Source organism: Macrotis lagotis, chromosome 3 (genome assembly GCF_037893015.1).
Source record: "Macrotis lagotis isolate mMagLag1 chromosome 3, bilby.v1.9.chrom.fasta, whole genome shotgun sequence".
NCBI lineage: Eukaryota > Metazoa > Chordata > Mammalia > Peramelemorphia > Peramelidae > Macrotis > Macrotis lagotis.
The window spans coordinates 292172541-292199344 of NC_133660.1; the positions used below are offsets into that span (position 1 = coordinate 292172541).

The following is a 26804-nucleotide window of genomic DNA, read 5'->3' on the forward strand; positions in this document are numbered from 1 at the left end:
TAATACTATCTAAATCATAATATATATATTAATACTTTTGGAAGAGATAGGATAAGCAAGAAGAGTAGACATAGAGAAATTAAAATTAGTAGTGAGACAATTCAACTTTCCATCTAAGATATGGATGAATCCCTAGGATGAATTGGGGAATAAGGAAAAATGGGTTTAGAGTGTGGAGTAAGGAAATGAATGAAAACAAATGCTATGACATTATTTTTGCTGATAGAAGGGGGAAGAAAGTAGTATAGGAAAGGGGGAAAGAGTTAATGAGGGATGTTAACTGGGTTCCTTTGGACCAGAAAGAGGGCAAATAGAGCAACAATATATGGACTTGATGCTGAATAAAGATGAAGTTCATGAAAATTGTGGAGGTTGAACACACATGTTCATTAATGATCTTAATGAGAACAAGGGAACTTATTATGGTGTTTGCTTTCAACAGTAGTATGATGTCAATTTGTTATACATCAAAACCCCACAAATTTTATGTGGCAAAATTTTGTTGTTTCATATTATATCCTATACAAAAACCTCTTGAAAAAGAGTGATAAATGCTGTGATTTACTTTGCTTGTTAAATTTCTTTGTCACAGGTGAATCATCAAAATACAAGACATTTATGGAGAATTGTTCAGAGGTGAAGGAGTTCATCCTTGTGGGATTAACAGATTCCCCTGAACTTCAGGCCCCCCTCTTCATAATATTCACTGTCATTTACCTCATCACTCTGGTGTGGAACCTGGGCCTGGTATTTCTGATATTCTGGGACTCTTGTCTCCACACTCCCATGTACTTTTTTCTAAGCAACCTCTCTCTGGCAGATTTGGGCTACTCTTCAGCTGTTACTCCAAAAGTGATTGCTGGATTCTTTCCGGGGGAAAATATCATCTCCTATGGTGAATGTGCTACACAAATGTTTGTCTTTGCATACTTTTCCACAGTTGAAAGTTATCTTCTGGCTGCTATGGCCTATGATCGCCAGGCAGCTGTATGTAAACCCCTACATTATACCACCACGATGACATTCAGTGTGTGTGCTTTTCTGGCCATTAGTTCCCATATGTGTGGTTTTCTCTTTGCCTCCATTCATACAGGTAACACCTTCAGCCTCTCCTTTTGCAATTCCAAACTGATTCGCCACTTTTTCTGTGATGTTCCACCCCTATTGGTTCTTTCCTACTCTGTCTCATACACCCATGAATTGGTTGTTTTCTTTGCTGTAGGATTCAATGTATTCTTTTCCCTTTTTTTCATCTTAAAATCCTATTTTTTAATTTTTATTAGCATCCTAAGAATGCACTCAGCTGAGGGCCGTCAGAAAGCCTTCTCAACCTGTGCTTCTCATCTGACAGCTGTTTCCATATTTTATGGAACAATAATCTTCATGTACTTACAACCGAGCTCAAGTCATTCCATGGACACAGACAAAATGGCTTCAGTGTTCTACACCATGATCATCCCCATGTTGAATCCTCTGGTTTATAGTTTGAGGAATAAGGAAGTCAATAGTGCTTTTAGGAAAATAAAGGAGAAAACAAAGACTTCATTAGCCATCTCCTATTAATTAAGGAGAAAAGTATTCAAGCATTTTTCTCTCAAACAATTATCTTTAAAGTACATTATCTCCTAGTCTGACACACAATATATTATTCATGTATTATTTCCAGTTACATTTCTTTCCATTCTGAATTTGGAAAACATCCCCTTTCTTTCTGTATCTGTTCTCATTATCTATAATTTTTAGAAATTTGAAGAATCTGAATATTTTTATATTTAAACTCATACGAAGAATCTTTTGAAGTCTTAATATGTTTATCTTTTCACATGAGCTTTAACAAAATTCTTTTAACACAGAAAGTTATATTGCACTGGAGACATTCACTTTTTTGAGTCCTCCATTTTCTTTTCATGTGAATCTAGGCAAGGTATTATTAAGTGACTTGGCCATGGATGGTTATCATAATTACATTGCCATTCTTAATGGTTTTCTCTAAATTCTTGAAGAAAATTAAGCAATTTACTTCTTAAAAGTGAAAATATAATCAGTAGTCTTAAGATTGTCATCATTTCTTGGGTTTTTTGAAATAAAGACTTGAGTTGTCAAGAATATGGAATGCATCTAAAATGCAAAAGTGAGTAGGGAGAGGCGAAAGGAGCAATTTTCTCATACAAATAAGGTATGAATGGAACACCTGATGGAGAAGAAACAAATGGGGGTGGGAATGTTGTTAGTGCCAAAAGCTTGCTCTCCTCAGAAATGGGTTAAAGAGGGAATAACATATAAATATCTTCTAAATCTGTAAAGAAATGAGAGGGAAAGGGAATCAGGTAAGGGAGAAACTTTTATAAGAATCTGTAGTTTAAGATTTAGGATCATGAAGGAGATAACAGGGTAGAGATAGATGGGTGGGTAGATTTACAAACAGAAGAGCAAGGTAGTAATTACAAATAAATTAGACCTATGAGGAGGGATAAGGTAAATATGGCATATAGGACAGAGAAGAAATAAAGGATGAATGAAAACACACAACTTGGAATAACTTGGAATATGAATTGGATGGATTTATACATAAAATAGAACTAAGTGACAGAATGGATTAAGAATTTGAATTCAATAATATATTATTTACAATAAATATAAGAAAATTAAGTGGAATTAAGGAGGTTAAAATAAAGGCATGGAAAATTATTATACTTCATCTTAATGTTTAAAAATCATGAACTATAGGGAACACTATTTTATTTTATTTTTTTTAGATTTTTCAAGGCAATGGGGTTAAGTGGCTTGCCCAAGGCCACACAGCTAGGTAATTATTAAGTGTCTGAGGTTGGATTTGAACCCAAGTACTCCTGACTCCAAGGCCGGTGCTCTATTCACTGCAGCACCTAGCCGCCCCAGGCACACTATTTTAAAGGGATAGTTTTGATTATATTAAATTTAAAAGGTCAAGTACAAATAAAACAAATATAACCAAGATTAGAAGTATAACAGAAAAAGTTAGGATAATTTTAAGAGAAAGTCTTTTAGATAAAGGTCTAATTTTTTACATATATAAAGAACTTTATAAAACTTATAATTATGAGTAATTACTAAAGATTATAAACAGACACACTTTCCAGAACTATAGGTACTCATATGAATGAATGCTCTAAATCAATAGATTAGAGTAGGACAAATTAAAAAAATTTGAGATATTTTCTTACACTTAAGACTGGTTAAAATGGTAGTGCATTTCAATTGGAGAATGACTACAGTGTGTACTATTTAATTGAAATGGAATGCTACTGTGTTATAAGAAATGATGAGCTGGTTGTTTTTGGAAAAAAAAAAACAGAAAAATTTACATGAAATGATGAAAAAGTGAAATGAGCAGCACCAAGAAAATATTCTACAAAGTAACAGTAATATTGCCATAAGAACAACTTTGATTTATTATTTTATGTTGAATATCATAAATACTTAAATCAACTTCAAGGGATGTATGAAGAATGATGCTATCTACCTAGAGAGAACTGATAAATAGATGTATAGTATGATTTTACCTATCTAGTATATTGATAACGATATATGTGAATGTTCATGTTTAATTGTATCCTTCTCTGAGTGAGAGTGGGGAGAGAGAGAAAACATAAATAAAATGTTATATAAATAATATAATATAAATAAAATATTTGTAATATAAGTTGAAAGTTTACTGAAGAAAACAAGAGAACTTTGAAGGAAGTATAGAAAAGAAGGGTAGCATTTAAAACAATGTGCTGCATTCATTACATAGTAGGATTTTTTTTCTGAGTAAACAATCTGAAATGGTTTCATATTGAATCTTTTATTTATGGTCTGCTGTCTTTGTGTTTGTGTTTGTGTGTGTGTGTGTGTGTGTGTGTGTGTGTGTGTGTGTGTGTGAATGTTCTTTTTCCTCTAGGTTTTCTATTTAAGTTTAAAATGAATAAAAATATTAAAAATTAAAGTCAAGTAGAAAAATCATCTATCCCCACCCCAGCCCCCAAATAATTTGCATGTAAAGGACTGAGCCAAATTAAGAGAGGTGGTGTGTAGACATTTGCTGGCAATTCCATCTGTTGATTCAAATCAGAAAACTCTGCCTAACACGTATTCTTTTTTGTTTTGTAATTTAATATTTATTCTCATTTTGTACAAATAATGTTTTTTATATTAATAAAATATTCTTGTTTAAGAGTAAATGAAGTACCCCCTCCCCCTCCCCCCATAAATATAGATTTGCTTGAGCGATAAAATAAAGGGGAGAGAAAAAATAAAATTAAAAAATAATAGTAATAATTGTAGGTATGGCCAGGTGGTGCAATGGACAGAGCACCAGCCCTAGAGCCACGAGCACCCGAGCCCACATATGGCCCCATACACCTCACAATCACCCAGCCGTGTGACATGCAAGCCACCTGAACCCCACTGCCCTTCAAAAACCAAAAAATGAAAAAGAAAAATAAGACCCAAATAAAATAAAATATTAATAATAGTAGGGGTGGCTGGGTGGCAGACAGAGCATTGGTCCTTGAGCCAGGAGCACCTGGGTCCAAATCCTGCCTCAGACACCCAAGGATCACCCTGCTATGTGGCCCCAGGCAGGTCACCCAGACCCATTTGCCCTGCACCCCCCAAAATAATAATAAAAAAATGTGCTTGAGTCTTTGTTCCAACACCAACAACTCTGTCATGGGTGGATCTCATTCTTTATGATAAGTCCATGGCAAGAGTTACTTCCATATTTTTCCAACGTTGCCATTGCTGATCGCAACTCCCTCCTTTCGTATTTCTCCACTACCATGTACTATATTTTCTCTCTCCTTTCACTCTGACTCTGCTGTAGGGTCACTGAGTGGTGCAGCGGACAGATCCCTGGCCCTGGGGCCAAGAGGCCCTGAGCCCCCATACCACCCCTTAGGCCTAGCATCCACCTGGCCCTACGGTCCTGGGCAGCCCTTCCAATCCCAGCCCCTTGCAAGAAGTAAAAAAGAAAATGAGTTATATCTGACCACTCTCCCCCCATGGTCCATCCTCTCCTCCATCACTCACATCCCCCCTTCCCCCTGTCCCCCCTCTCTCCTTCTTACTCCAGATGCCTATACCCCATTGAGTATATATGCTGTTTCCTCTCCTAGCCACCTCTGATGAGAGCGAACATTCCCTCATTCCCCCTTGCCTTCCCTGCTTCCATATCATTGCAATAGCTCATTGTAATAAAGGAAAAATCTCATATGAAATATCTTGACCTATTTCCCCCTCTCCTTTTTCTTTATCCCATTACATTTCCCTTTTTTTCTATTGACTCCATTTTTACACCATATTTTATCTTCAAATTCAGCTTTCTCCTGTGCTTCAACTATAAAAGCTCCCTCTACCTGCTCTATTAACTGAGATGGTTCATATGAGTATTATTTCTATACAGGAATACATGCAGTTCATCACCATTAAGTCCCTCATATTTTCCCCTTCTCCTCCAATCTCTATGCTTCACCTGAGTCCTGTATCTGAAGATCAAACCTTCTGTTCAGCTCTGGCGATTCCAACAGGAACATTTGAAATTCCCCTGGTTCATTGAAAGTCCATCTTTTTTCCTGGAAGGGGACATTCACCCTTGCTGGGTAGTTCATTCTTGGCTGCATTCTAAGCTTTTTTGCCTTCCGGTATATTGTTTTCCAAGCCCTACGAGCTTCCAATGTAGTTGCTGCTGCTAAGTCCTGTGTGATCCTGACTGCAGCTCCACGATAGTTGAACTGTGTCCTTCTGGCTACTTGTAGTATTTTCTCTTTGACTTGGGAGTTCTGGAACTTGGCTATACTATTCCTAGGGGTTGTTTTTTTGGGATCTCTTTCTCGGGGGGGATCGGTGGATTCTCTCCATTTCTATTTTGCCCTCTGCTTCTGGAATATCAGGACAATTTTCCTGTAGTAATTCTTTGAAAATGATGTCAAGGCTCTTTTCCTGATCATGACTTTCAGGTATTCCAATAATTTTTAAATTATCTTTCCTAAGCCTGTTTTCCATATCAGTTGTTTTTTCAATGAGATATTTCACATTTTCTACTAATTTTTCATTTTTTGGGGGGTTTTGAAGTATTGATTCCTGATTTCTGGTAAATTCATCAATCTCCCTGAATTCTATTCTTTGTCTGAAGGATTTGTTCTCCTCAGAGAGTTTTCTTATCTCTTTTTTCCATCTGGCCAATTTCTCTTTTTAAAGCATTCTTCTCCTCCATAACTTTTTGAACTGTTTTATCCATTTGACCTAAGCTGTTTTTTAGCATGCTATTTTCTTCAGCATTCTTTTGGATTTCCTTGACTAAGCTGCTGACTTCATTTTCATGTTTTTTTTCTGCATCTCTCTCCTTTCTTTTCCCAGTTTTTCTTCCAACTCCCTCATTTGATTTTCAAAGTCTTTTTTGAGCTCTGTCATAGCCTGAGCCCAATTTCTGTTTTTCTTGGAGTCTTTAGATGCAGGAGTTTGTGTTTCCTCATCTTCAGACTGAGTATATTGATCCTTCTTGGGATCATAGATAATGTATTTCTCAATGGTGGTTCCTCTTTTTTCTCTGCTTGCTCATTTTCCCAGCCTTAGCCTGTTTTGGGGGTGCTTCCTGAGCTTTTGGGACACTCCCTCAAGGGTCTCAGTGTGTGAGGCTCTGTCCTCCCTCCTGGTCTGTGAATGACCATATGTGCCCCTCTCTGCCACGGGGCTGAGGTGGGGGGAGCCCTGCTGTTCTATGGGGGGCCTAGACGGCGATCAGAATCTGAATGTGGTCAGAGCCCCAGAGTCCTGTTCCAGGGGCAGAGCTTGGCAGTCTCTTTCTTCACTCCCCTCCTTAGGTTCAATGGGCTCATGCCCTGGGGGCTCCTGCTTATGGGCTCCACCTGCTTCTGTTTCCTGGATCTGGGCTGTGCTGGCCAGGCTGCTCTCTGTGTGCTCTGAGGGCTGGGCTCCACGTGCTCGCTCTGGCAGAGGTCCCCCACTGTTCCCCCACTTTGTGCCCGGTGCTCTCCAGGGTACAGCTCAGGAGACTCCCCCACTGCTGTGAGCTGTGGCTCCCAGCACCCTGGGGCTGCCTCCGGGAGGCTGAAGCTCTTTGGCCCTGGCAGGCCACCCCTCTGGCATGCCGCCCCTCTGACCCCGGGGAGCAGAGCCTTTCTGCTCTTTTCCAGGTTACCTTGAGTAGGAGAACTGCCTCACTGGGTCCCTTTGTGGGTTCTGTCTCTTGAAAGTTTAGTTAGAGTCCTTAGTTTATGAGTTTTATGAGAGAGCACCTAAGACATGATCCTTTCTTGTAGCCATCTTGGCTTCTCCCCCCCCCCCCCCCATACATATTCTTAGAGAGGTGTGTGCTAGAAGTGAGAATCTAATTGCATATGATCACATAGATAATCACAGACAGGAGCTTTCATAGTGACTGACATATACCAAGAATTTACATTTTTGTTTACTGATTAACTGTGTTAAATGCACTTCAGCCCTTTGACCATTATGCCATGAAATCTAAATATTTTATATAATGGAAATAAAGGTCCTTATTCACTGTGGTTGTTCTGAGTATAAAACTCTAGCTCAAATTTGGGAATGGGTTTCTTCTTCTTTTTGCTCTTTTTCTTCTAAGTGTATATTAATAAATTGATTAATATAATTTAGAATTAGCTTGAGGTACAAAATAATTTCTACTTTTAATCTAACTTATAACCAAAATAAATCTTTACCTTTACTATTCTCAACAGAATATCCAACATATGTTTAAAGGAGGTGAAAGTCACTGTCTCTTAATGATACTTATTTCACTTTGTCTGGTTTAGAACCTTAGAAATCTTTTCCCCCTAAAATCTAGCCTCTTCATAACTTCTCCTGATATGTTCTACCCTCTGTTTTTTTTTTTTTTTTATCAGAGTCATCATTCCTTCCAGCACAGGGGTATTCAGAAACCCCAATTCTTTTAAGCCATTTCCAGTTGATGGCCATGTAGTTTGTTTTCAATTCTTTGTTATTTTCTAAACTGTTGTAAAGTCTATTCTAAAGACTGGTGCATATGATGACTTTTTTCTCCCTTATCAATGGCTTTCTTAGAGTATTAGTCTAAAAGGGGAGTCTCTGGTTCAAAGGCTATGGGAACTTTAATCACATTATTTATTTTTATCTCCAAATTACATTCTAAAATTATTGTACAATTTCATAGCCCTACTAGCAATTTATTAATGTGCCAACATTCTACAGCTCTTCCAACATTGAACACTGGCAAATCTCAATTTGTATGAAGTGAGGTAAAGTCTCAGGTTTGTTTTAATTTATAGTTTTCTTTTTTTGGGAGAAATGACCTTTTTACACGCACACATACATACATACATACATGCATATATATATATATATATTTATATATATTTTCAAGGTATATCCACATATGCAATATATACCCCCAAACATGTATATATACACACACACACACACACACACATATATATATATAACTATATAATATACACATATATACATATTTATACATATAAATATATATGTATGGTCATTGCCTCTCACCAGATAATAGGATCTAAGGGGTCACGATATTAGACTGCAATTGAAATAAGAGATGCCAAAAGACTTAGGTGGTAGTTACTGGGTCTTTAGAATATCTCTGCAGTTAATCAAATTGCCTCCCATTTTCAATGAGATGGCTCTATTTATTTGTCAATTTTTTTGTATAGCAATGACTAGTCTCTATAAAGAGAATAAGGTTATCTACTACAAAGGAATGTGTTACCAATTTATTTTACTTTGCAATGTTGATTGTTTCCTCTTGGCCAGAGAAGATGAGAGTGAGTTAGATCACATGTGCATGTAGAGAAATTTGTTTTGGCAGAGAGAAGGGGAAATTCATTTATAGGAGATCAAAGAGAATGAGGAGATCATGGCAAAACACATCTGAAAGATGTGAGAGAATTAGGGCAGAAATGGTAGTTTTTCAGTGAATAGTCCCAATTTTTTCAATAAAATATGAAGCAATAGTCTCAGCTAAGTAGAAGAGGGAACAGGGAGTCATTAGAGACTTGAGTAAGACTTTAAAAGTTTGGAAAGCCCACTGTGGTGAGAGGATTAGCAAATCAACTAGGGAGGGTATAAAGGAATGTTAAGGTTATACAACCTAAATTTGCACTGCCTCTAGGCAACTCACGTTGTCATTTTTTTCTTTCCAACCCACATCAGGAATACATGTGAAAGAGTAGAACATCTACTTGCTGCTTTTCTTAGTCTTCTCTCCATCTTTACCATCATGTGCTACTCCTTTCCTCAGGATAAATTCCATCACCAGATACCCCATCATTACGGAGATTGCTTTGCTATTGATATTAACAACTTATTAGAACCCTCATCTCCTTCTGACCCTCTGATTACAAGGTTTGAGTGAAGAGTAAAAATCTTTCCCTATAGATTCCCTTTATAAGGGGCTGATAATTTTAGTCTACTACTCATTTGTCACCTGCTATTCTGCTCAGTTTTGTCATTTTCCTTTTCCTCTTCTTCTTCATCCTCATCATCACCACCACCACCATGCCACTAACTCCACAGTCATTATGTCTCCTCTCCAGGTATCTTTACATGCATTGTTATTCTGGGTTAGATTGTAAACTTCTGGATGGGAGGTGTTATGTTCATTTTTCTTACTTATATCCTTAGCAGTTAGTACAAAGCTTTGCATATAGTTGACCATTAAAATTGTTTGTCAAATCAAATAAAAAGCAATGCATAGTGGGAGTGATCCAAAATGGAAGCTAGGTAGAGCAAGATCTGGTCAAAGGACTCCAGAGGGTCATTTAGAATAGAACTGGTTCACTATGGTGTTATGGGGAAAAGGTGAAATTGTTCATGATGGAAAGATGATGACCAAGGTCTAAAGTATCAAGGACTTGATTCTTATGTTGTGGATAAAGCACAAAGTTTGAAATTGCATGATAGAAAGAGAGGCTTAAAGACAATTTACAGTTTCATAACTTCAGTGTCCACAAACATGTAAAGTAATCATTTGTGGATGATGACAAGATCAAGGGCAGGTCTTTTTGTAACAATGAGGTAAAATGCAGGAACTGGCCATGAGAGCTGAATCACTTGAGAAGTATAAGATATAGGGTAGTTAGGGATTATCAGTTTGTTATAAACTAGTAGTTTTAGAAAAGAAATAGGGAGAAAAAGAGGGGAGTTTTGCATTCTTAGTTTCACTCAAGTTCAGGGTGTGAGGAAGAAGTCCAAGGAATATCCCCTTCTAGAGAATTCTTCTTTTCCAATGTTATTCCAATGACTCCTCATCCAATGAGCTCTCAGAAAGAGTTAAAATACCAAAGCTTGTCTGTTATCTAATGCCTTTTGAATTCATCGCAGTTCATGTGCCAGTCTTTATGTCCTGGAACTTCCATCCTCACATATCTGTATTTGTTCAGTAACCATTCCTCATGAATTTTAGCTTCTCTTCAGCCATTGCTGTGGTAATGATGGCGGAATCTTCATGTTCATCTAGTACAATAGATTCATAGCACAATTATTCTTTCCTCACCAAATTTTCTCTCAACTCTGATGTACATGTAATTTTATATAAGATCCTCCATTATAATATTATCATACCATCTAGCAAAATTGCTCATTTGACTGTTGGAGGTTATAATTGTGGCCTTCTGAATTTCTCCATTTAAAGAATCAATTTCTTCAATTTTGATTTCTTTAGTTCCAGTGTGGTCCCTCACTGTTTCTGTGGATTTTGTGCACTTACAGCTCTCTTCTACTCTGAGACATTACTCATGGAATTGGTTTTATATATTGTATTACTCAATGTCTTCCCCTCAACTCATTTTGTGATCTTACTACTCATCTTATACATCTTCAAAATCATCATGAGAATCTATCCTTCTAAAATATTCCAGCAAGACTTTTGTGTTTTCCAACCCATAGCAATGTTCATATTCTGTGGGACAGTGATTCTCCTTTATTTAAAGTACTGCCATAGTCATTCCATGGTTATAGTGAAGTATGTACAATAGGCAAGGGATAAGACCAAGTCCTCCAAGGTTCAGGCACAGAGCCTTCTAACAGACATTTTTAATTATATGACCCTTTGAAGAAAAATGTCTGATGGGGAGGCATGATGTATCCAAAAATTTGGGTGATTAATAGAAAATGAAAATGATGCAAGGAATAACTAGTGAATAATTTTAAACATGCACAGAAAATAACAGAAAGAATGCAAAAAGCAACACCATCAAATAGTACAGTTTTATTTTGATTAATCTAGTGAACAAATAACAAAACATAAATATTTCCTACCTTCAATGATCTTAGTCCATAGATAGAAAATATTTTTTACACAGAAAGATCAATAGAAAATACATATCAAGGAATTTTGTACTATTTCAATGTGTGGCACAAACAATGAGAGGAGTAGGAAAGATTCTGAGTAGTTTTGAAGTTGGCAGTTGAATTGTTTATTTCAGGGAGGCAGGGATTCTAAAAACAATCTATTTAAGAGATAAATCTTCAGAGGCATGGAGCTCAGGTTATATAAAGACAAATAGATGACCTAGTTATAAAGAGAGATATTACAAGAAAATCTGAAGAACATGTAACATATTATTCATTATGAATGAACAAATAATTTATGAATAAAAAAATAAAAAGAGAAAAGGTCTATATAAAATGGATAATTTTGATTATGATATATTGAAAATTTTTAGACAACTAAGAAAGTTAAAACAATCAGAAGTAAAACAGACAATTGGGAAAATTTTATAGATAGCTTTTCAGACAAAGGTCTAATATCTCAAATAAGTAAAGAACTTTGTGAAATCTATAAGAATAACAGTCATTACCCAATTCATGAGGGGTCAGAAGTCAGTTTTCCAAGGAAAAAAATCGGAACAACTTATAGTCATATTAAAAAAATTCTCTAAATCATTATTGCTTAGAGAAATGCAAATTTAAAAACAACCTTGTGATATAATTTTAGACCTACCAAATTGGATAAAATTATTGAAGGGGAGATCAATAAAAATCACAGGGAATGTGGAAAAATTGGGACACACTCATTGTAAATTAATCCAACCATTTTGTAGAACAGTCTGGAATTATACGCAAAGGGTAATTAAACCAAATATACCTTTTTGACCTTACAACACGACCACCAGGTTCATTTCCAAAACTGATTAGGGAAAAAGGAAAAGAAACTATGTGTTCTAAAGTGTTAATAGTTATTGGATGCCCATAAATTGGGGAATGGTTGATTAAGTTGTGATTTATGAATATGATAAAATACTACTGGCTAGAAGAAGTGAGTTCAAACATCTTAAAAAATTGGAAATACTCGCCCACAATAATGAAGGCAAAATGATCAGCACCAAGAGATATATATAGTAACAGAAATATTATTTTAAGAATGAATTTGAGTAATTAGATTAACTACTACAAATACTATACTATTATAAGACATATATTAACTATATATAAGACATATACCTTCATCCAGAGAAAGAACTGATAGACATATATATATATGTAATGTGCATGTTTTTGTGTGCATGTATGTAATGGTACCCAACTGTAGAATAGGTTGGGAAAAAATGAAAAAATTTCAAGAATAGAAAGAAATCCACAAGATAACTTTATCATAAATTTTAAAAGTTATATTAAATTATATACTATAGATTTTCCATTTCACATGCATTCATCTTTTTTATTATCCATTGGTATAGAAATGATTTTTTAATTCCACACATTAAAAAAAATATATTTTTAAAATCATATATCTCCATCAAGGATGAAGAAATAAATGTAGATCCATTTGTCTGTATTGATGCATTATAAACAATAAAAGAAATAATCTGAACTCAAACTAGGAAAACAGAAAATGTTAGAGGATTTAAATGTGAAAGCAAGAATTTATATTTTATATTACAGAGTAGTGATCCAGTAAGCATAAAAATGAAAAAAGTTTATCTGTGATTTAAAAATAACAAATGACAATTGTGTGGAAAATGCATTTTTAATTGATGATCTTTTTTAAAATATCAGAATCTAGACCTTATTATTGATAATTGGGAAAGAGTGATTTACAAGAGGAATTAAATAAAATGGAGAAAAGAGTGAAGGGGTAAATTCTTTTTTTTTTTTTTAGGTTTTTGCAAGGCAAATGGGGTTAAGTGGCTTGCCCAAGGCCACACAGCTAGGTAATTATTAAGTATCTGAGACCGGATTTGAACCCAGGTCCTCCTGACTCCAGGGCCAGTGCTTTATCCACTACGCCACCTAGCCACCCCGAAAGGGTAAATTCTTGCAGGCTTTGAAGTGCATATAATATAGGACCTGGAATCAGAGAGACAAGTTCAAATTTAATCACTAATACTTTCTGGGGGACCCTTGGCAACTCTTTCCTTTGCTTTTGTTTTTTTCCTTCTAAAATGTATAGGCAACCTACTTTCAGGTTTTGTTGTGCAGATCAAATGAAGTAATGTTATGTATTGAAGGACTTTCCTAAAACAACAGTGCTATTTAATTCCCATTTATTAGTATTTTTAGAGGAGAAAGAATGAGATAAGAGAGATTAACACTGACAGTGAGAAAACCCACCTTTTTTTCTAAAATAGGGTTCAAAGCAAGAGGAAGCAGTAAATACTCAAGAAAGGTTTGGAGTGAAGAGAGACTCTGAGAGTGATGATCTTTTGGATCAAGGTGAAGAAAATACTAATGAAAAACGGGGATACAGAGTTAATGAGGGAAGAGTATATATATATATATATATATATATATATATATATATATATATATATGTATTTATATATATATGTGGAACCATAAAAGGTACATAGTGGCCATGGTTGCAATGGTTGCCACGTTGCACGTTGCAATATTTGGTGAAAGGCAACACAGTAAAGAATTATGGGGTAGCTGAAGAACTATAGTGAAGCAGTCAATCATCAGTTCAATTCTGTGAAGGGGAAAGAATAAAACCAAACTAGGGGAAATAAAATTGGAAAAATGTTGGGGATATAGGAACTAGTGTTAATAAGGAGTATAGAGGGAGGAAAGTGAATAGATGTATATAGAAAGAAAGTAGGATATATTCAAAACAAGGATTTCAGAGTTCTGGGTCATTGAGTTGGAGGGATGATCAGTTCAATATTATGGCCAGAATATATGTGACTGATGCCAAGTAAAGATGGAGATTATGGGAACTATGGAGGTTCAGTATTGATCTTAATGTCCCTAAGGGGGCTTATAATGTGTGCTGAAAAATCATAATTATAACATCAATATGTTATTTTATCTTGCATCAGACCCCACAGTGTTTATGTAACAATATTTAGTAGTTCCATAAGAAACAGAATATGATTCTCTTAATATGCAACAAAGAAAGATAAAATGCCATGATTTGCTTTGCTTATTGTGTTTCTGTCCTTGAAGGTGCATCATCCAAACACATACAAGACATTTATGGAGAATTGTTCGAAGGTGAAGGAGTTCGTCCTTGTGGGATTAACAGATTCCTCTGAACTTCAGATTCCCCTGTTCATAGTATTTGCTATCATCTACCTCATCACCCTGGTGGGCAACTTGGGTCTGATATTCCTGATATTGTGGGACACCCATCTTCACACACCTATGTACTTTTTCCTTAGTAACCTCTCTCTGGCGGATTTGGGTTACTCTTCAGCTATTACTCCTAAACTTATGGCTGGATTTCTTCCAGGGGAAAAAACTATCTCCTATAGTGAATGTGTTGCCCAAATGTACTTTTTTTTGTACTTTGCCACTGTTGAAAGTTATCTCCTGGCTGCTATGGCCTATGATCGTCAGGTAGCTGTGTGTAAACCCCTCCATTATAACACAACCATGACTTCTAGAGTTTGTGCTAGTCTAGTAATTGCTTGCCATGTTTGTGGTTTTCTGAATTCTTCCACTCACACAGGAAACACCTTCAGCCTCTATTTTTGCAGTTCCAATGTAATCCATGACTTTTTCTGTGATATTCCACCTCTCCTGGCTCTCTCTTCCTCAGTCACTTACATCAATGAATTGATTGTCTTTGTTGCTGTAGTATTTCATTCATCTTTTTCCCTTTTTTTCATCTTGAAATCCTATTTTTTAATTTTCATTGCCATTCTGAGAATACGCTCAGCTGAAGGCCGTAAGAAAGCCTTCTCTACCTGTGCTTCCCATCTCACAACCCTGTCCATATTCTATGGGACAGTAATCTTCATGTATGTACAACCCAGCTCCTCCAGGAATTCCATGGATACAGACAAAATGGCTTCAGTGTTCTACACCATGGTCATTCCCATGCTGAATCCTTTGGTCTATAGTCTGAGGAATAAAGAAGTCAGTAGTGCTTTTAGGAAATTTGTGGACAAGACAAAGTCTTCATTAGGCATCTTTTTCTAACTAGGGAAAAAAGTTTTCAAGTATTTTTCTTATACATTATGATTTTTAAAATAATCATCTTTTAGATTCTTATGTACTTTATTATCCATGCATCATAGGTAGTAACCTTCCTCTTTCCTTCTTGAATTTTGAAAAACATGTCCTCTCATTGACTTTCTGTAACTTATTTAACTTATTCTATTGTCCATAATTTTTAGAAATTTTGGGAGTCTGCATGTTTTACGCCTAAACTCTCAGTTTTGAAGTTCCAAGCATCTATTCTTCTTTTCATGGTAGCATTAAGAATCTTCTGTTACCAGAGAAAGTTATGCTATGTTGTATACATCAGTCTATATGGGTCTATCACCATCTCTCTTCTTGTCTCATTCTTCCTTCCCCCAAAATACAAATATATGGGAATTATATCTGGGCATGGTATTGTTATGTGACTTGGGCAGGGATTGTCATTATCTTTCAATGATCAATCTGAGTTTTGTTGCTGAAAAAGTCAGTAAATTATCTTCTTATATGTGAAAATGTTTTCAGTGTTAGGAAGCATTTCACCATTATTTGGGTATTTTGGTTTTTTAATTTTTTAATTTTTATGTTTTTGCAAGGCAAACGGGGTTAAGTGGCTTGCCCAAGGCCACACAGCTAGGTAATTATTAAGTGTCTGAGACCAGATTTGAACCCAGGTACTCCTGACTTCAGGGCCGGTGCTTTATCCACTATGCTACTTAGCCGCCCCCATTTGGGTATTTTGAAAGAAAGGCTTGGTCTAAGGATGATGGGGTGATTCTAAAAAACAGAACTGGGTAGGGAGAGGTAAAAAAGGAGAAATTATGCAAATGAGGTGAGAAAGGAAGACTTGACTGAGAAGAAGCTAGTGAGGGTGGAGTGTTGGTAGAGCTAGAAGGTTACTCTCATAGGAAATGGGTTGAAGAAGAAACAACATATACATCTACAAGTATATAAAAGTATTATAAATCTTTAATGAGATAAAAAGATCATGGAATAGGACAAGGGAGGGAATTTTAGAAGAGTTATAGATTAATATTTTGGATTATGAAGAGAGGAAAAAGGGAGGGACTCAGGGAGAGTTCTATGTATACAACTGGGGGAGATGATATGGGAGGAGCTTTTTGAGGAATGAATAGAAATAGGAATAGAAGGAAATGCTTTTTGTTTTTACTTTTTTCTTCCCTCCCATCTTTCTTCCTTCCCTCTTTCCTTTTGTCCCCTTCCTCTGTCTATGTATGGTATCATGCATTTAATGCAATGTAAAGTTTTATCACTGAGACTTCTCAGGATATCTTGGCTTTTAGGGATATATTCAGTGGTAGAATTCAGCTCATTTACACTGACTCAGCAGAACTGACACCTAATTTTTTTTTGTTGAATTCAGCAAAACAGTTGTTAAAATGACACTTGTAATGTGGGTTCTTGGCCAGTGGTGGGTTCAACCAATTCATACCGGTTCAGCAGAACTCATACCTAATTTTATATTGAGTCCTCTGAACCACTTGGTAGTTTATTTGAATCCCACCACTGGATATATTTTGTTCTTGGGAACCATGTTCTAAACCCAAATGATTCTAGTTCTCATGAATGGCCAACAATAAGTCCCAATTCAAGCCTCATTGAATGTAAATAGAAATTGTTTCTGTTTTCTAATCCTATGTAGTTTTTTTTTAACAAGCTAAAAGAGATCCTTCTTTGCCTCATTTCTTACCTAAACCTAATCACTGAATGGGTTTTGCCTCAGTCAAACTGAGACCTGAGAAGGACCTTAACTTCAAAAGGCCAAGTTCTCTCACTGCATAGGAATTATTTCTAGTCTTCCTGATCTATCACTGGACTTACATTAGGAGAGATTGGACAAATACTGTGATAAGGATAGTAAAGGCATGTTTTTCTTTCATTCTTCAAAGAAGTCCATGACATGGCGGGTAGAAGGATGGGGTGACAAGCATATGAACTGAATTTGAGTGAGAGGGGCTCTACTAAGTCACTAGTTTCACTTTCTCCCCCAGAGCTACTTGGATCCAGTGGCCAGATATGAGTCAAGGTGATGACCTTGGATGTAAGGCAATCTTTTGGAAGTGACAGGTGTTTGAGGCTGAATTGGAATTTCTGTCCTCCTGGCTCCAAGGTCAGTGCTCCATCCACTGCCCAAGTATCTGTGGTGCAACCAGTTAGCATATTCTGTTGTTGACCAAAAAGTTGATAGTTTGAGTCCATACAGTCCATTTGCAAATTTTGAATTTCAAATCTGAGAATCCTTTGCTATCACATCCTTTGGCACAACTAATCAACTTTGTTGGTTTGCTTAGATGAAAGGCCCCAATTAACTTATTTAATGACTGAATATTGAGGAAAAATAGGAGGGAAATATAAAAGCAATAATTGCTTTGAATGTGAAGAGGATGCATTTAATGATAATAGCAGAATGGACTAAAAATCTGACCAACAAGAAATACAATAAATATACAAACTATACAAAGAGTTAAAACAAATTCTGGTTAGAGTAGAATTCATTAAGCTTCAGCTAATGTAAAAATTAAGCAGGGGTAGCAATCGATATCTCAGTCAAGGAGCGGCTAGGTGGCACAGTGGATAGAGTACCAGCCCTGGAGTCAGGTGGACCTGATTTCAAATCTGGCCTCAGACACTTAATAGTTACTTAGCTACGTGGCCTTGGGCAAGTCACTTAACTCCATTGCCTTGTAAAAAAAGATCTCAGTCAAAGTTAAAATTAAAATAGATTTAATTAAAAAAAGGTAAAAAGAAACTACACTGTGTCACCAATATTATGCAATATTGTTTTAGATATGCTAGCAATAGCAAAGAGGGAACAACTGAAAATATCTGAAAGTTAAATGAATTAAGAAAGTATATCTTTTTGTAGACAATTTGATGATATATTTGATGAGGTTATAAAACTAAAAAGCTAATTGAACCAATACACAATTTTAGTAAAGTAGTATGAAGAAAGAGAAATTTCTGTCTGGTTTTTAATTTTAAATAAATGTCATTTGTGACTGTTTGATGTTTTATGAGGGCTCCCTTGGCTGCATGGGCCCTAATCAGATGTAAATTCTTTCCTATTGTTCATTGTACCTACACTGTTAAATATAAATTCACCAAGTAAGAGAAACCTCAATTCATTCTTCCACCCCTCCTCCAGCTTCCTGCCTCACCAAATAGGTTCCCGAACTCAGTCATGTAGAGGGCTTGGGGTCCCCCTTTTACCCACTTTTTGCTGACTATTTTCTGCACAGGAAGTGGGCAAGACTATAAAAGTTTGATCTACGCTCCCCTCATGGCTGGACTCATCTGAGTCTAAGCTCAACCAGCTCTTATGGATGTTTTTTTCTTACTTCTTTTTCCTTAAACATTCTTATCTAGACTTTTGCTTTTCAGCTTGTCCTCAACCAGTTTAATTCTCTTCTGGAAAAGGTTTAATCTGTGAATTTAGGAAGGCTTGTGGAATAAAAATCCTAAACTTTCCCAAACCCTATGATTCCTCATAGGCAGAATCAAACTCAAGTACCCAGCAGCTACACCATTTAACATCAAACCCCATAGGGCTAAAATGGCTTCACTGGCATATTGTCTTTCTGTATGATCATAGCTGATGTCAGGCAGATCAATATGTTGCAATATAGCAATTACTTATAACCAGAGCTTCAGGTGACTTGAACACTAAGGAGAACCAAGAGTGTGCAGACTGCAATTTAGAAAAAAATCATAATTTAGTTGTTGCTCATGTAGCTAAGGACAGTGCTGTAAATGAAATGCAAAACAGATTTAGAGGTGCAAAAACAATAATATATATTTAATAAAATCAACTTTTTGCAATTAACTCAATTATTTATGTTTTTAAGGGGTTTTTTTGCAAGGCAAATGGGGTTAAGTGGCTTGCCCAAGGCCACACAGCTAGGTAATTATTAAGTGTCTGAGACTGGATTTGAACCCAGGTACTCCTGACTCCACGGGTGGTGCTTTATCCACTGTGCCACCTAGACACCCCCAAATGAAATCATTTAGTTATTAACTGTTTAAAATAACTAAATATATCCTTCTAGCTAGGAGGTTGCCCATCATCTCCATACTTCTCACATAACAATTGGCTAGAGATTACTATAGAGAAATCACAAATCATCATCATTATTTTATCTTCCTCATGTTACATGGGTGCTTTTCCTTCAAAGCAAGTAACTAGTTTGGTCCCAGTTCACATATATATAGCTAGAAATATCTATACATAAACTTTTAACTACTAGCCATCTTTAAAAATACAAATTGTTACTTTAAGAATTCTTTAAACTATTAGAACATCTTAGATAACTTTAAATTTCTAACATGTGTTATTGATTCTGATGCAATAAAACAATAGTAAAACAAACCAGGCATTCAAGTCAATTAATAACATGAGTTACTAAATTTTACAAAATAATATTTCCATCATTATATTATGCATGAATCCACAGATTTATCCCAGAAGGGGGTCATAATTTGTGATATTTCCCTTCCCCCCTTCAAAACAATCACATGTCAATTCCAGGCTTTAATATTCCAGTATTCAAATAGTTTACATGTCCACAAGAGAACCAAACACTGTTAGTATCATTTCTTTGAAGTTACAAAAGAACATCACATAACTGAGAAATATATATATATGTATATATATATATTCCATTCCATAAACATATGATAGATGATGAGACAAAGATTACAAACTTTCTTCCTTTACCAACAAAAGACCTTGTGAGATTGTTGAAAATTATCAATTTAGCATCAAAATAGATCAGATTACAAAATTTAATACAATATCTCTTTCCCAAAAGAAATCAGGAAATTATATATGATTCACTATTCCCAAATTCCTTGACATACAATTTATCCCAATTATATTTTCCTTCTTAATAACACACACACAAAATTCTCAAGACTTGTTATAAAACTTAGGTGAGTAAATTACGCTCATAGAGCTCTGACAGTTTTTTTTAAACACAAGGTGGTGACATTTTCCTATCAAAGGCCTTCCCTCCCTCTTTTCAAAGCATCTTGAGGATCTGTCTACATTTACTAAACCTAAACCTTAAGGTCTCCATTTACCTAAATTGAATACAGCTTTCAATCAATATTAGGTTAACAAAAATTTAACTCACAGCTGAAATCATTTCACACTTTGCCACTTACAAACTTTCAAATGGTATAAGCAGATAGGCTCATATCCCAATTTAGATTGTTTTAAGCAATTAAATTCAAAACCCAAACTAAAAGGAGTAACATTTAACTCAGGTAACTCATTATTTCATATCTTAATTACACACACAGAGCCAGGCACAAATAACAAAAACAATTCTTTTGTATCAAATTTACCATGGTGAGATTGATACCCTGGCCAGTACCAGATCTCAGAATATACAAACATTTTCCCACCTCTCCAGGCCAGTAGAGAGATGTGAAAACATACCATGGATGTTTAAATACACATATATACAATATACACACATATATTTATCTGAATGTACCAATTAAGACCAGTCAAAAAATAACCTTTAGAATCAATCAGAATTTTTTGAGGAACTTCATATATGTATAGACATATATATATATATATATGTATATAGACAGGATATATAGAAGGAAGGAAGGAAGGAAGGAAGAAAGAAAGAAAGAAAGAAAGAAAGAAAGAAAGAAAGAAAGAAAGAAAGAAAGAGAAAGAAAGAGAGTACCACCCAAGGATGATTTTCAGGGGCTCAAGGTGTTTTGCTTTTGTCAAATCTAATTTCTTCCAAGGAGCGAGCACACAGCTGGGGGAGGAGTATTGGTACTGAATTTCCCTCCATACTTTAATTCTCATCAATTTATAGGTAGGCAAATATGTCAGTTGGACATGCGCCGAACATCCTTCCTTAACAACCCTCACTCACAAACCCAAGCACACCTCAGAACTGCCAGCATTGGTTGGTCTGAAAAACAGAGCAGACCCCATACCAGAGCTACTATGAAACACCATGTGGGATCAAGTTTGCTGACAATCCACAAACTCAACCTTTTTCCATTTTCCAGAAAAAAGGTAAATACAGAAGGAGGGCTAGAGGTCCAATAACTTTGCTACTTTTCTAAAAAAGGGTGTGACTTCTTACCTATGGAGCTCAGTCCAGTTTCCCAGTCTGGGCAGTCTCCTAGCTGACTCACTATAATGTAGCCGATGGCTACTTGAATTCAGTTCTGCCTATGAGGAACCATTATTCAGATTCAGGAAAGTAAGTGTAGAAATGAAACAAAAATTTTTAAAAATGGTTATAAGACATAGGAAGTGGAGAGATAGAGAGAGAGAGAGAGAGAGAGAGAGAGAGAGAGAGAGAGAGAGAGAGAGAGAGACATAAAAGAACAGTCAAGCAGCATTGGCTGGGCCATGGTCAGAGGAGACTATGGATGGGCTGGAGCTGGACTCAAGCTCAGGGTTTTATGTCTTGCCTCTCATCCAGGGGGTGAAAGGAGAATGCCCTTCCCCTATACTGGTCAGGTATTAGATAGAGGGTAAAGACTAAGGAGATAAGGATACAAATTTTACATTAAATAATGAATCAATAGTACCCTAAGAATGGGGAGGGTCTCCACCCAAGACTGCAATGGTTTCTATTACAATCACAATTCTCTACTTCAAGTCAATTTATATCTCCACCCAAGTTCTTTCTATTACATTCACAATTCTCTTCATTTTTCCCCTGCAAGAACAACCCTAGTCTCAACTAGGGTAGGATTCTTTCAAAAGTTCCTTCACCTGGCCTATTGAAAAATATTGTCTGTATGACTTCAGAAAGGAACATGCCCTGGTGTTCCCCTCTGCTCTGTAATAGCTAATTGCCATGATCATTGCAGGTGCATCATGATTAAGTATGAGAGTGAGCCAGTGGATCAAGGAAATGGCTATTGGCATATTTAACTGCTTTAAAGAGAGATCCATTCTTCAAATGGAATTTTTGTTCATTCTAAACATGGCCAAAGCCATAGAAAATTTTGTTGCAAATTACTTTTTGGATATGTGCAGGTTTAAAATGCTTTTTTCTACATTTGTTTATACTATTTTTGGACTTTTGTTTACAACTTATGTGGCATTCATTAACAATTCAACAAATCTGTGTTGCATTGGAACCCATGTTCTTATAAAAAGTTTTGATACTGCTTTAGGATTACAAAGTAAAATTCTTGCCCCTTATAGATCTTCTAGTTTTTTCCTAATTATTGGGATTCTGTTAAATAGCCTTTTCTGTTACGATATCTCTGGTTTTTGCTTGCTTATTTTTTTTCCCCTTGAGTTTTGTTTCTCTTAGCTGTATAGCTCCAAGATCAGCCTCTGCAGGATGCCAACCAACTCAAGTAGCCATTGGCTACAGGGCTACTTGTGAATTTTTCACTTTAAAAGGAACTGCAACCCATTTCCCCATCAGTCACCAACGAAGGGACATGAATTGGGCCCTGGATGAGGTTGGATTTTTCTAGAAGGTGAAGGACTCCTGAAACATGCCCCATCTCTTCCAGATCAGACCATATTGAACTCTTGGCCAGCTTCTCACTTTATCCTTCTCTTGCCCTGGTGGAAATTGTGAAGAGAAGTGGAGCATGTGTGAGTTTGTGGGGTGCCCAGAAGCAATATACTATTGTGGGATGATTGTGGTTGCCAATTAAAGATTGAGAGTTGGTGAAAATGGATGAATTAACAGATACCCCCAGGGTTAAAAACTGTTCAGGATTTATTACACAAGACTGCAAAGTGTACAAATTAAAGCCTTTTCTCTTTCTGGAGAAGCAGTTTTTCAAATGTTGAGGACAGGCTAGGTGATTTTGTTTCATTTGCAATATCTCCTATGTCTATACCCCCCCCCCACATCAAGGTGGGACACCTCTATTTGTAGAACCCTAGTTTTGTGTAGTTCCTGCTCCTAGAGGATCATATGTGTTTCTGTGTGGCTTGAAATCTCAAGGATCAAATGTGTTACTGAGGTTCCTCTCTTTCTAGGTGAGTTTTTTGGCTGTTTCTCAGACACTGAGTACCATGTGTCAGTTGTTTTTGTGTGGTTCTATTGGCTAATAGAAGACCGCATGAAAAATTAGCAATGAGAAGGTTCATCAACTCTGAGATGGAGTTACAATGCTTTAGGGGCTAGAGTCCAATTGATGAGAACATTTCAGTAACCAGAGTTTAAGAACTTGGTGGTTCTATCAATGTACAGTAACCTAGGGAGGGAATGTCCCCTAGGGGAAAAAGAAAGGCTTTTTATCTCTTAAGAAATCTGGGTTTTTTAAGGAGTTGGCATGGTTTCTAGCCTCTCTCCTTGTCTCTGGAAAGATAGTTACTTATCTATGGCATCCTCTTTCTTGATTTGCCTAATCTGTTGTCCCCAAATCCCTTAGTCTGGGTGCCATGGATTGTGTTAATCCACTAATTGTATCTTCCAAAGAGAGACTCTCAGCCAAGCTCTGTCAGTCTCAGTTTATGCTTCTCTCTCTCTCTCTCTCTCTCTCTCTCTCTCTCTCTCTCTCTCTCTCTCTCTCTCTCTCTCTCTCTCTCTCTCTCTCTCTCTCTCTCTCTCTCTCGGAAACAGAGCCTTTCTTTTTACAAAACTCTCTCCTCCCCTCTGCCACATGGACCCCACTCTGAGCTGGTGACTGGGAGGGACAGTGGAGGGGTCTATGCCTCCAAGCATAGAGAAGATGCTAATCTGACTCCAGTTGAAGTGACCTCCTGGTCTCCAGTGCATTGAGTACGTTCTTCAAGTCACACTTGGCCCTGTGGCCATCTGAAGGAAGGCTCCTTATCTTCTCCCTGGTTTGGGGATGCAGCCTTTCCCAGATCTACCCAAGTGGTAGTTATCCCCAACTCTATCACTAGGGCTTTACAACCAGTTTGCCCACATGTCTGGGAGTTCAGGTCACACTTGGGGAAGGGGCAGGGGGAGTGCCCTGACTAAAAATCTGAGAACGTCCAAAAGTTACTACCAATGTGCTATATAAGTTAAGGACTTGTTATTAATTGGCTGAAAAAGTAAATTTTGTTTTGGAAGTTTTCTAACTTTTATTTTTAAAATAAATGAAAAGAACTATATGGAAACTGATAATCCAAAGTTAACTTAGAGACTCTCTCTGGGAGTGGGGAATGCAGATTTGAGTTCCATCAAACTGTAATATATTTAGAAATGAGGTAAAGCTAAACCCTAATACTGGACTGCTACATTTGTAAATCCTACCTAAGTGAAATAAATGTGTTAAAATGCGAAGCATGGAAGAATTTTCTATGTGAATATTAACATTTTTATTATTATCTATGCAATTAGATAACTGGGTTCGATCTGTGCATGGTAACTTAAAATGTATTTAACTACATCGAAGTTTTTAATTACTGATTGACTTTAAAATATTAATATACAATATGAGGTTCCTCAAGAAATTATAATTGATCCCAAAATTATTTTCTGAGTAGCATTAATTAGTATGATTCAAAAAATGATATAAATATGTATATATATGTATGTATTTTAAATCAGAGGTCTCTGTGTAGCTCCCAGCAGGCCCTGAGAAGAAGACCTGGTTCCTTGCTAGAGCATTTTAATAGTATAAACAATTTAGCTTCAATTAGAAACTGAAAAGACAATATTTCCCTTTTTAAATCAATTTAGTCAATAAGATTTAAAGTAGAGAAAGAGTTCAAGATACATATCTGTAGGAAGCTTTTAAAGCAATCCATACCTTGATAGCAAAATTTCATTCCACCTGGATTGGTAAACTATACTTAATTCAATGGGCTCTTTAAAAGCTCAACTCAGTCACGAGGTGAGCTGCTCCTAGTTCTCTCTGGTTTTGAAAAGGTGAGCTCTGCTTATTTCTGAGGTATGGTAATTTAATATTTGAAAGTGTAAGTGTTTGTGTGTAAAATATTCTTCAACCAAGAGAAAGTAGAATTTGGAAGTTTTATGAAATGTGAAATATTTTTGTGAAATATTTTCATCTGTCAGCTGAATGTTTTTGTTTGTGTTTTGTTTGTATTTGTTAACAGTATTCACTAAATAGGCTTATCTTTTAATTTTATGCCAAGGTAGGCCAAGAGTTTTAATTGCTTCCTTTCAGTACTTGGGGTCATCTTTGATATTGAGAAACCTGTTTTCCCAGCACAACTTATGACCTCCAAACCCACTTTCAAACAGACAACTATTTATCTGAGATCATTTTATCTCTCTTCCTTCCTCCCCTTTCCCCATAGAAAGGAGGGTATGTCAGATGCTTCCATAATGGCACCATATTATGGAGGTAGGAATGCCAACAAAATGATAGTTTGTAATTAAATAAGATTTTGTTGTGTTTCACAACTCTATAATATTGGGGTTGGTGCTGATCTGAGAAAGGAGTCACAAAATGTAGAGCTCTCTCCTACGCAAGTTGACATTTTATTGGACATTGTGCTTGCACAGTGGGCTGAGAGTTGGGAGATACTCTAGCAAAGAGGTAACCAACACACATGTACATTGAATATACATTCAAGATAAATATCTGTAGGATATATATATATATATATATGCGTGTGTGTGTGTGTATGTGTGTGTGTGTGTGTGTGTGTGTTTATACAATAGCCATCAGAAGAACAGACCTTTTGATAGAGTTATGGCACATGCTTATAAAATGGGTTTTTGTATATCAAAGAATACTCCAAGCATTGCAAGCATTTTACTGACCTTTGCATGAAGTTAAAGAAAACCTCATTCAGTATGTAAGCCCTTGCAATACAATTCAACAATGAAATCTAGTGTTTAGGCTAGTTTGGTCACTAGTTGCTATGTTTATGATTTTTTTTCCAGTCTCATAGTTGTCCCAATTCAATGGGATGGTAATTTTCATGTACTTACAATCGAGCTCTGGGCATTCTATAGACATAGCAAAAATGGCATTAGTATTCTATTTCATGGTCATCCCCAGGTTGAATGCTCTTGGCTTTCATTTGAGGAGTAAAGAAGTGCTTTGGGGAATATCATGGAGAAGACAGAGTCTTCATTATTCATCTCCTTTTGATGCAGGGGAAAGATGAAGAAAATTGTGAATTTAACAGAATTTGGGTGGAGATGTAAATTGACTTTTGAGATGTAAATTGTGAAGCAGAGGAAACAATTGAAATCTTGGATGGAGACCCTCCTTTAATGTAAAATTTGTATCCTGAACTCCTTGTTTTTACCCTCTACCTAATTCTGTGTCTAGTAAGAGAAAGGGAGTTCACCTTTTGCCCTCTGGATGAGAGGTAAGACATAAAATCCAGAGTGGATTCCAGTTCAGGGTTGCCTAAGTCTTCTCTGACAATGGCCCACCAACACTGCTTGGCTGTTCTTTTCTCTCTCTCT

At 36.3% G+C, this 26804-nt stretch overlaps 2 protein-coding genes across 2 annotated transcripts; both read left to right on the forward strand.

Moving 5' to 3' along the window:
• Positions 1–618: 618 nt before the first annotated feature.
• Positions 619–1563, forward strand: LOC141516673 (olfactory receptor 5B12-like). The gene has a single exon (XM_074227670.1). The coding sequence runs from the start codon at positions 619–621 to the stop codon at positions 1561–1563; it is 945 nt and encodes a 314-aa protein (XP_074083771.1).
• A 12915-nt stretch (positions 1564–14478) lies between these two features.
• On the forward strand, positions 14479–15426 carry LOC141516674 (olfactory receptor 5B12-like). Its single transcript, XM_074227672.1, has one exon. The coding sequence runs from the start codon at positions 14479–14481 to the stop codon at positions 15424–15426; it is 948 nt and encodes a 315-aa protein (XP_074083773.1).
• The last annotated feature ends 11378 nt before the right edge of the window (positions 15427–26804 follow it).

Excerpts from the sequence above, each read along its gene's own strand:
- LOC141516674 (XM_074227672.1), top strand. The coding sequence starts at position 14,479 with ATGGAGAATTGTTCGAAGGTGAAGGAGTTCGTCCTTGTGGGATTAACA.
- LOC141516673 (XM_074227670.1), top strand. The coding sequence starts at position 619 with ATGGAGAATTGTTCAGAGGTGAAGGAGTTCATCCTTGTGGGATTAACA.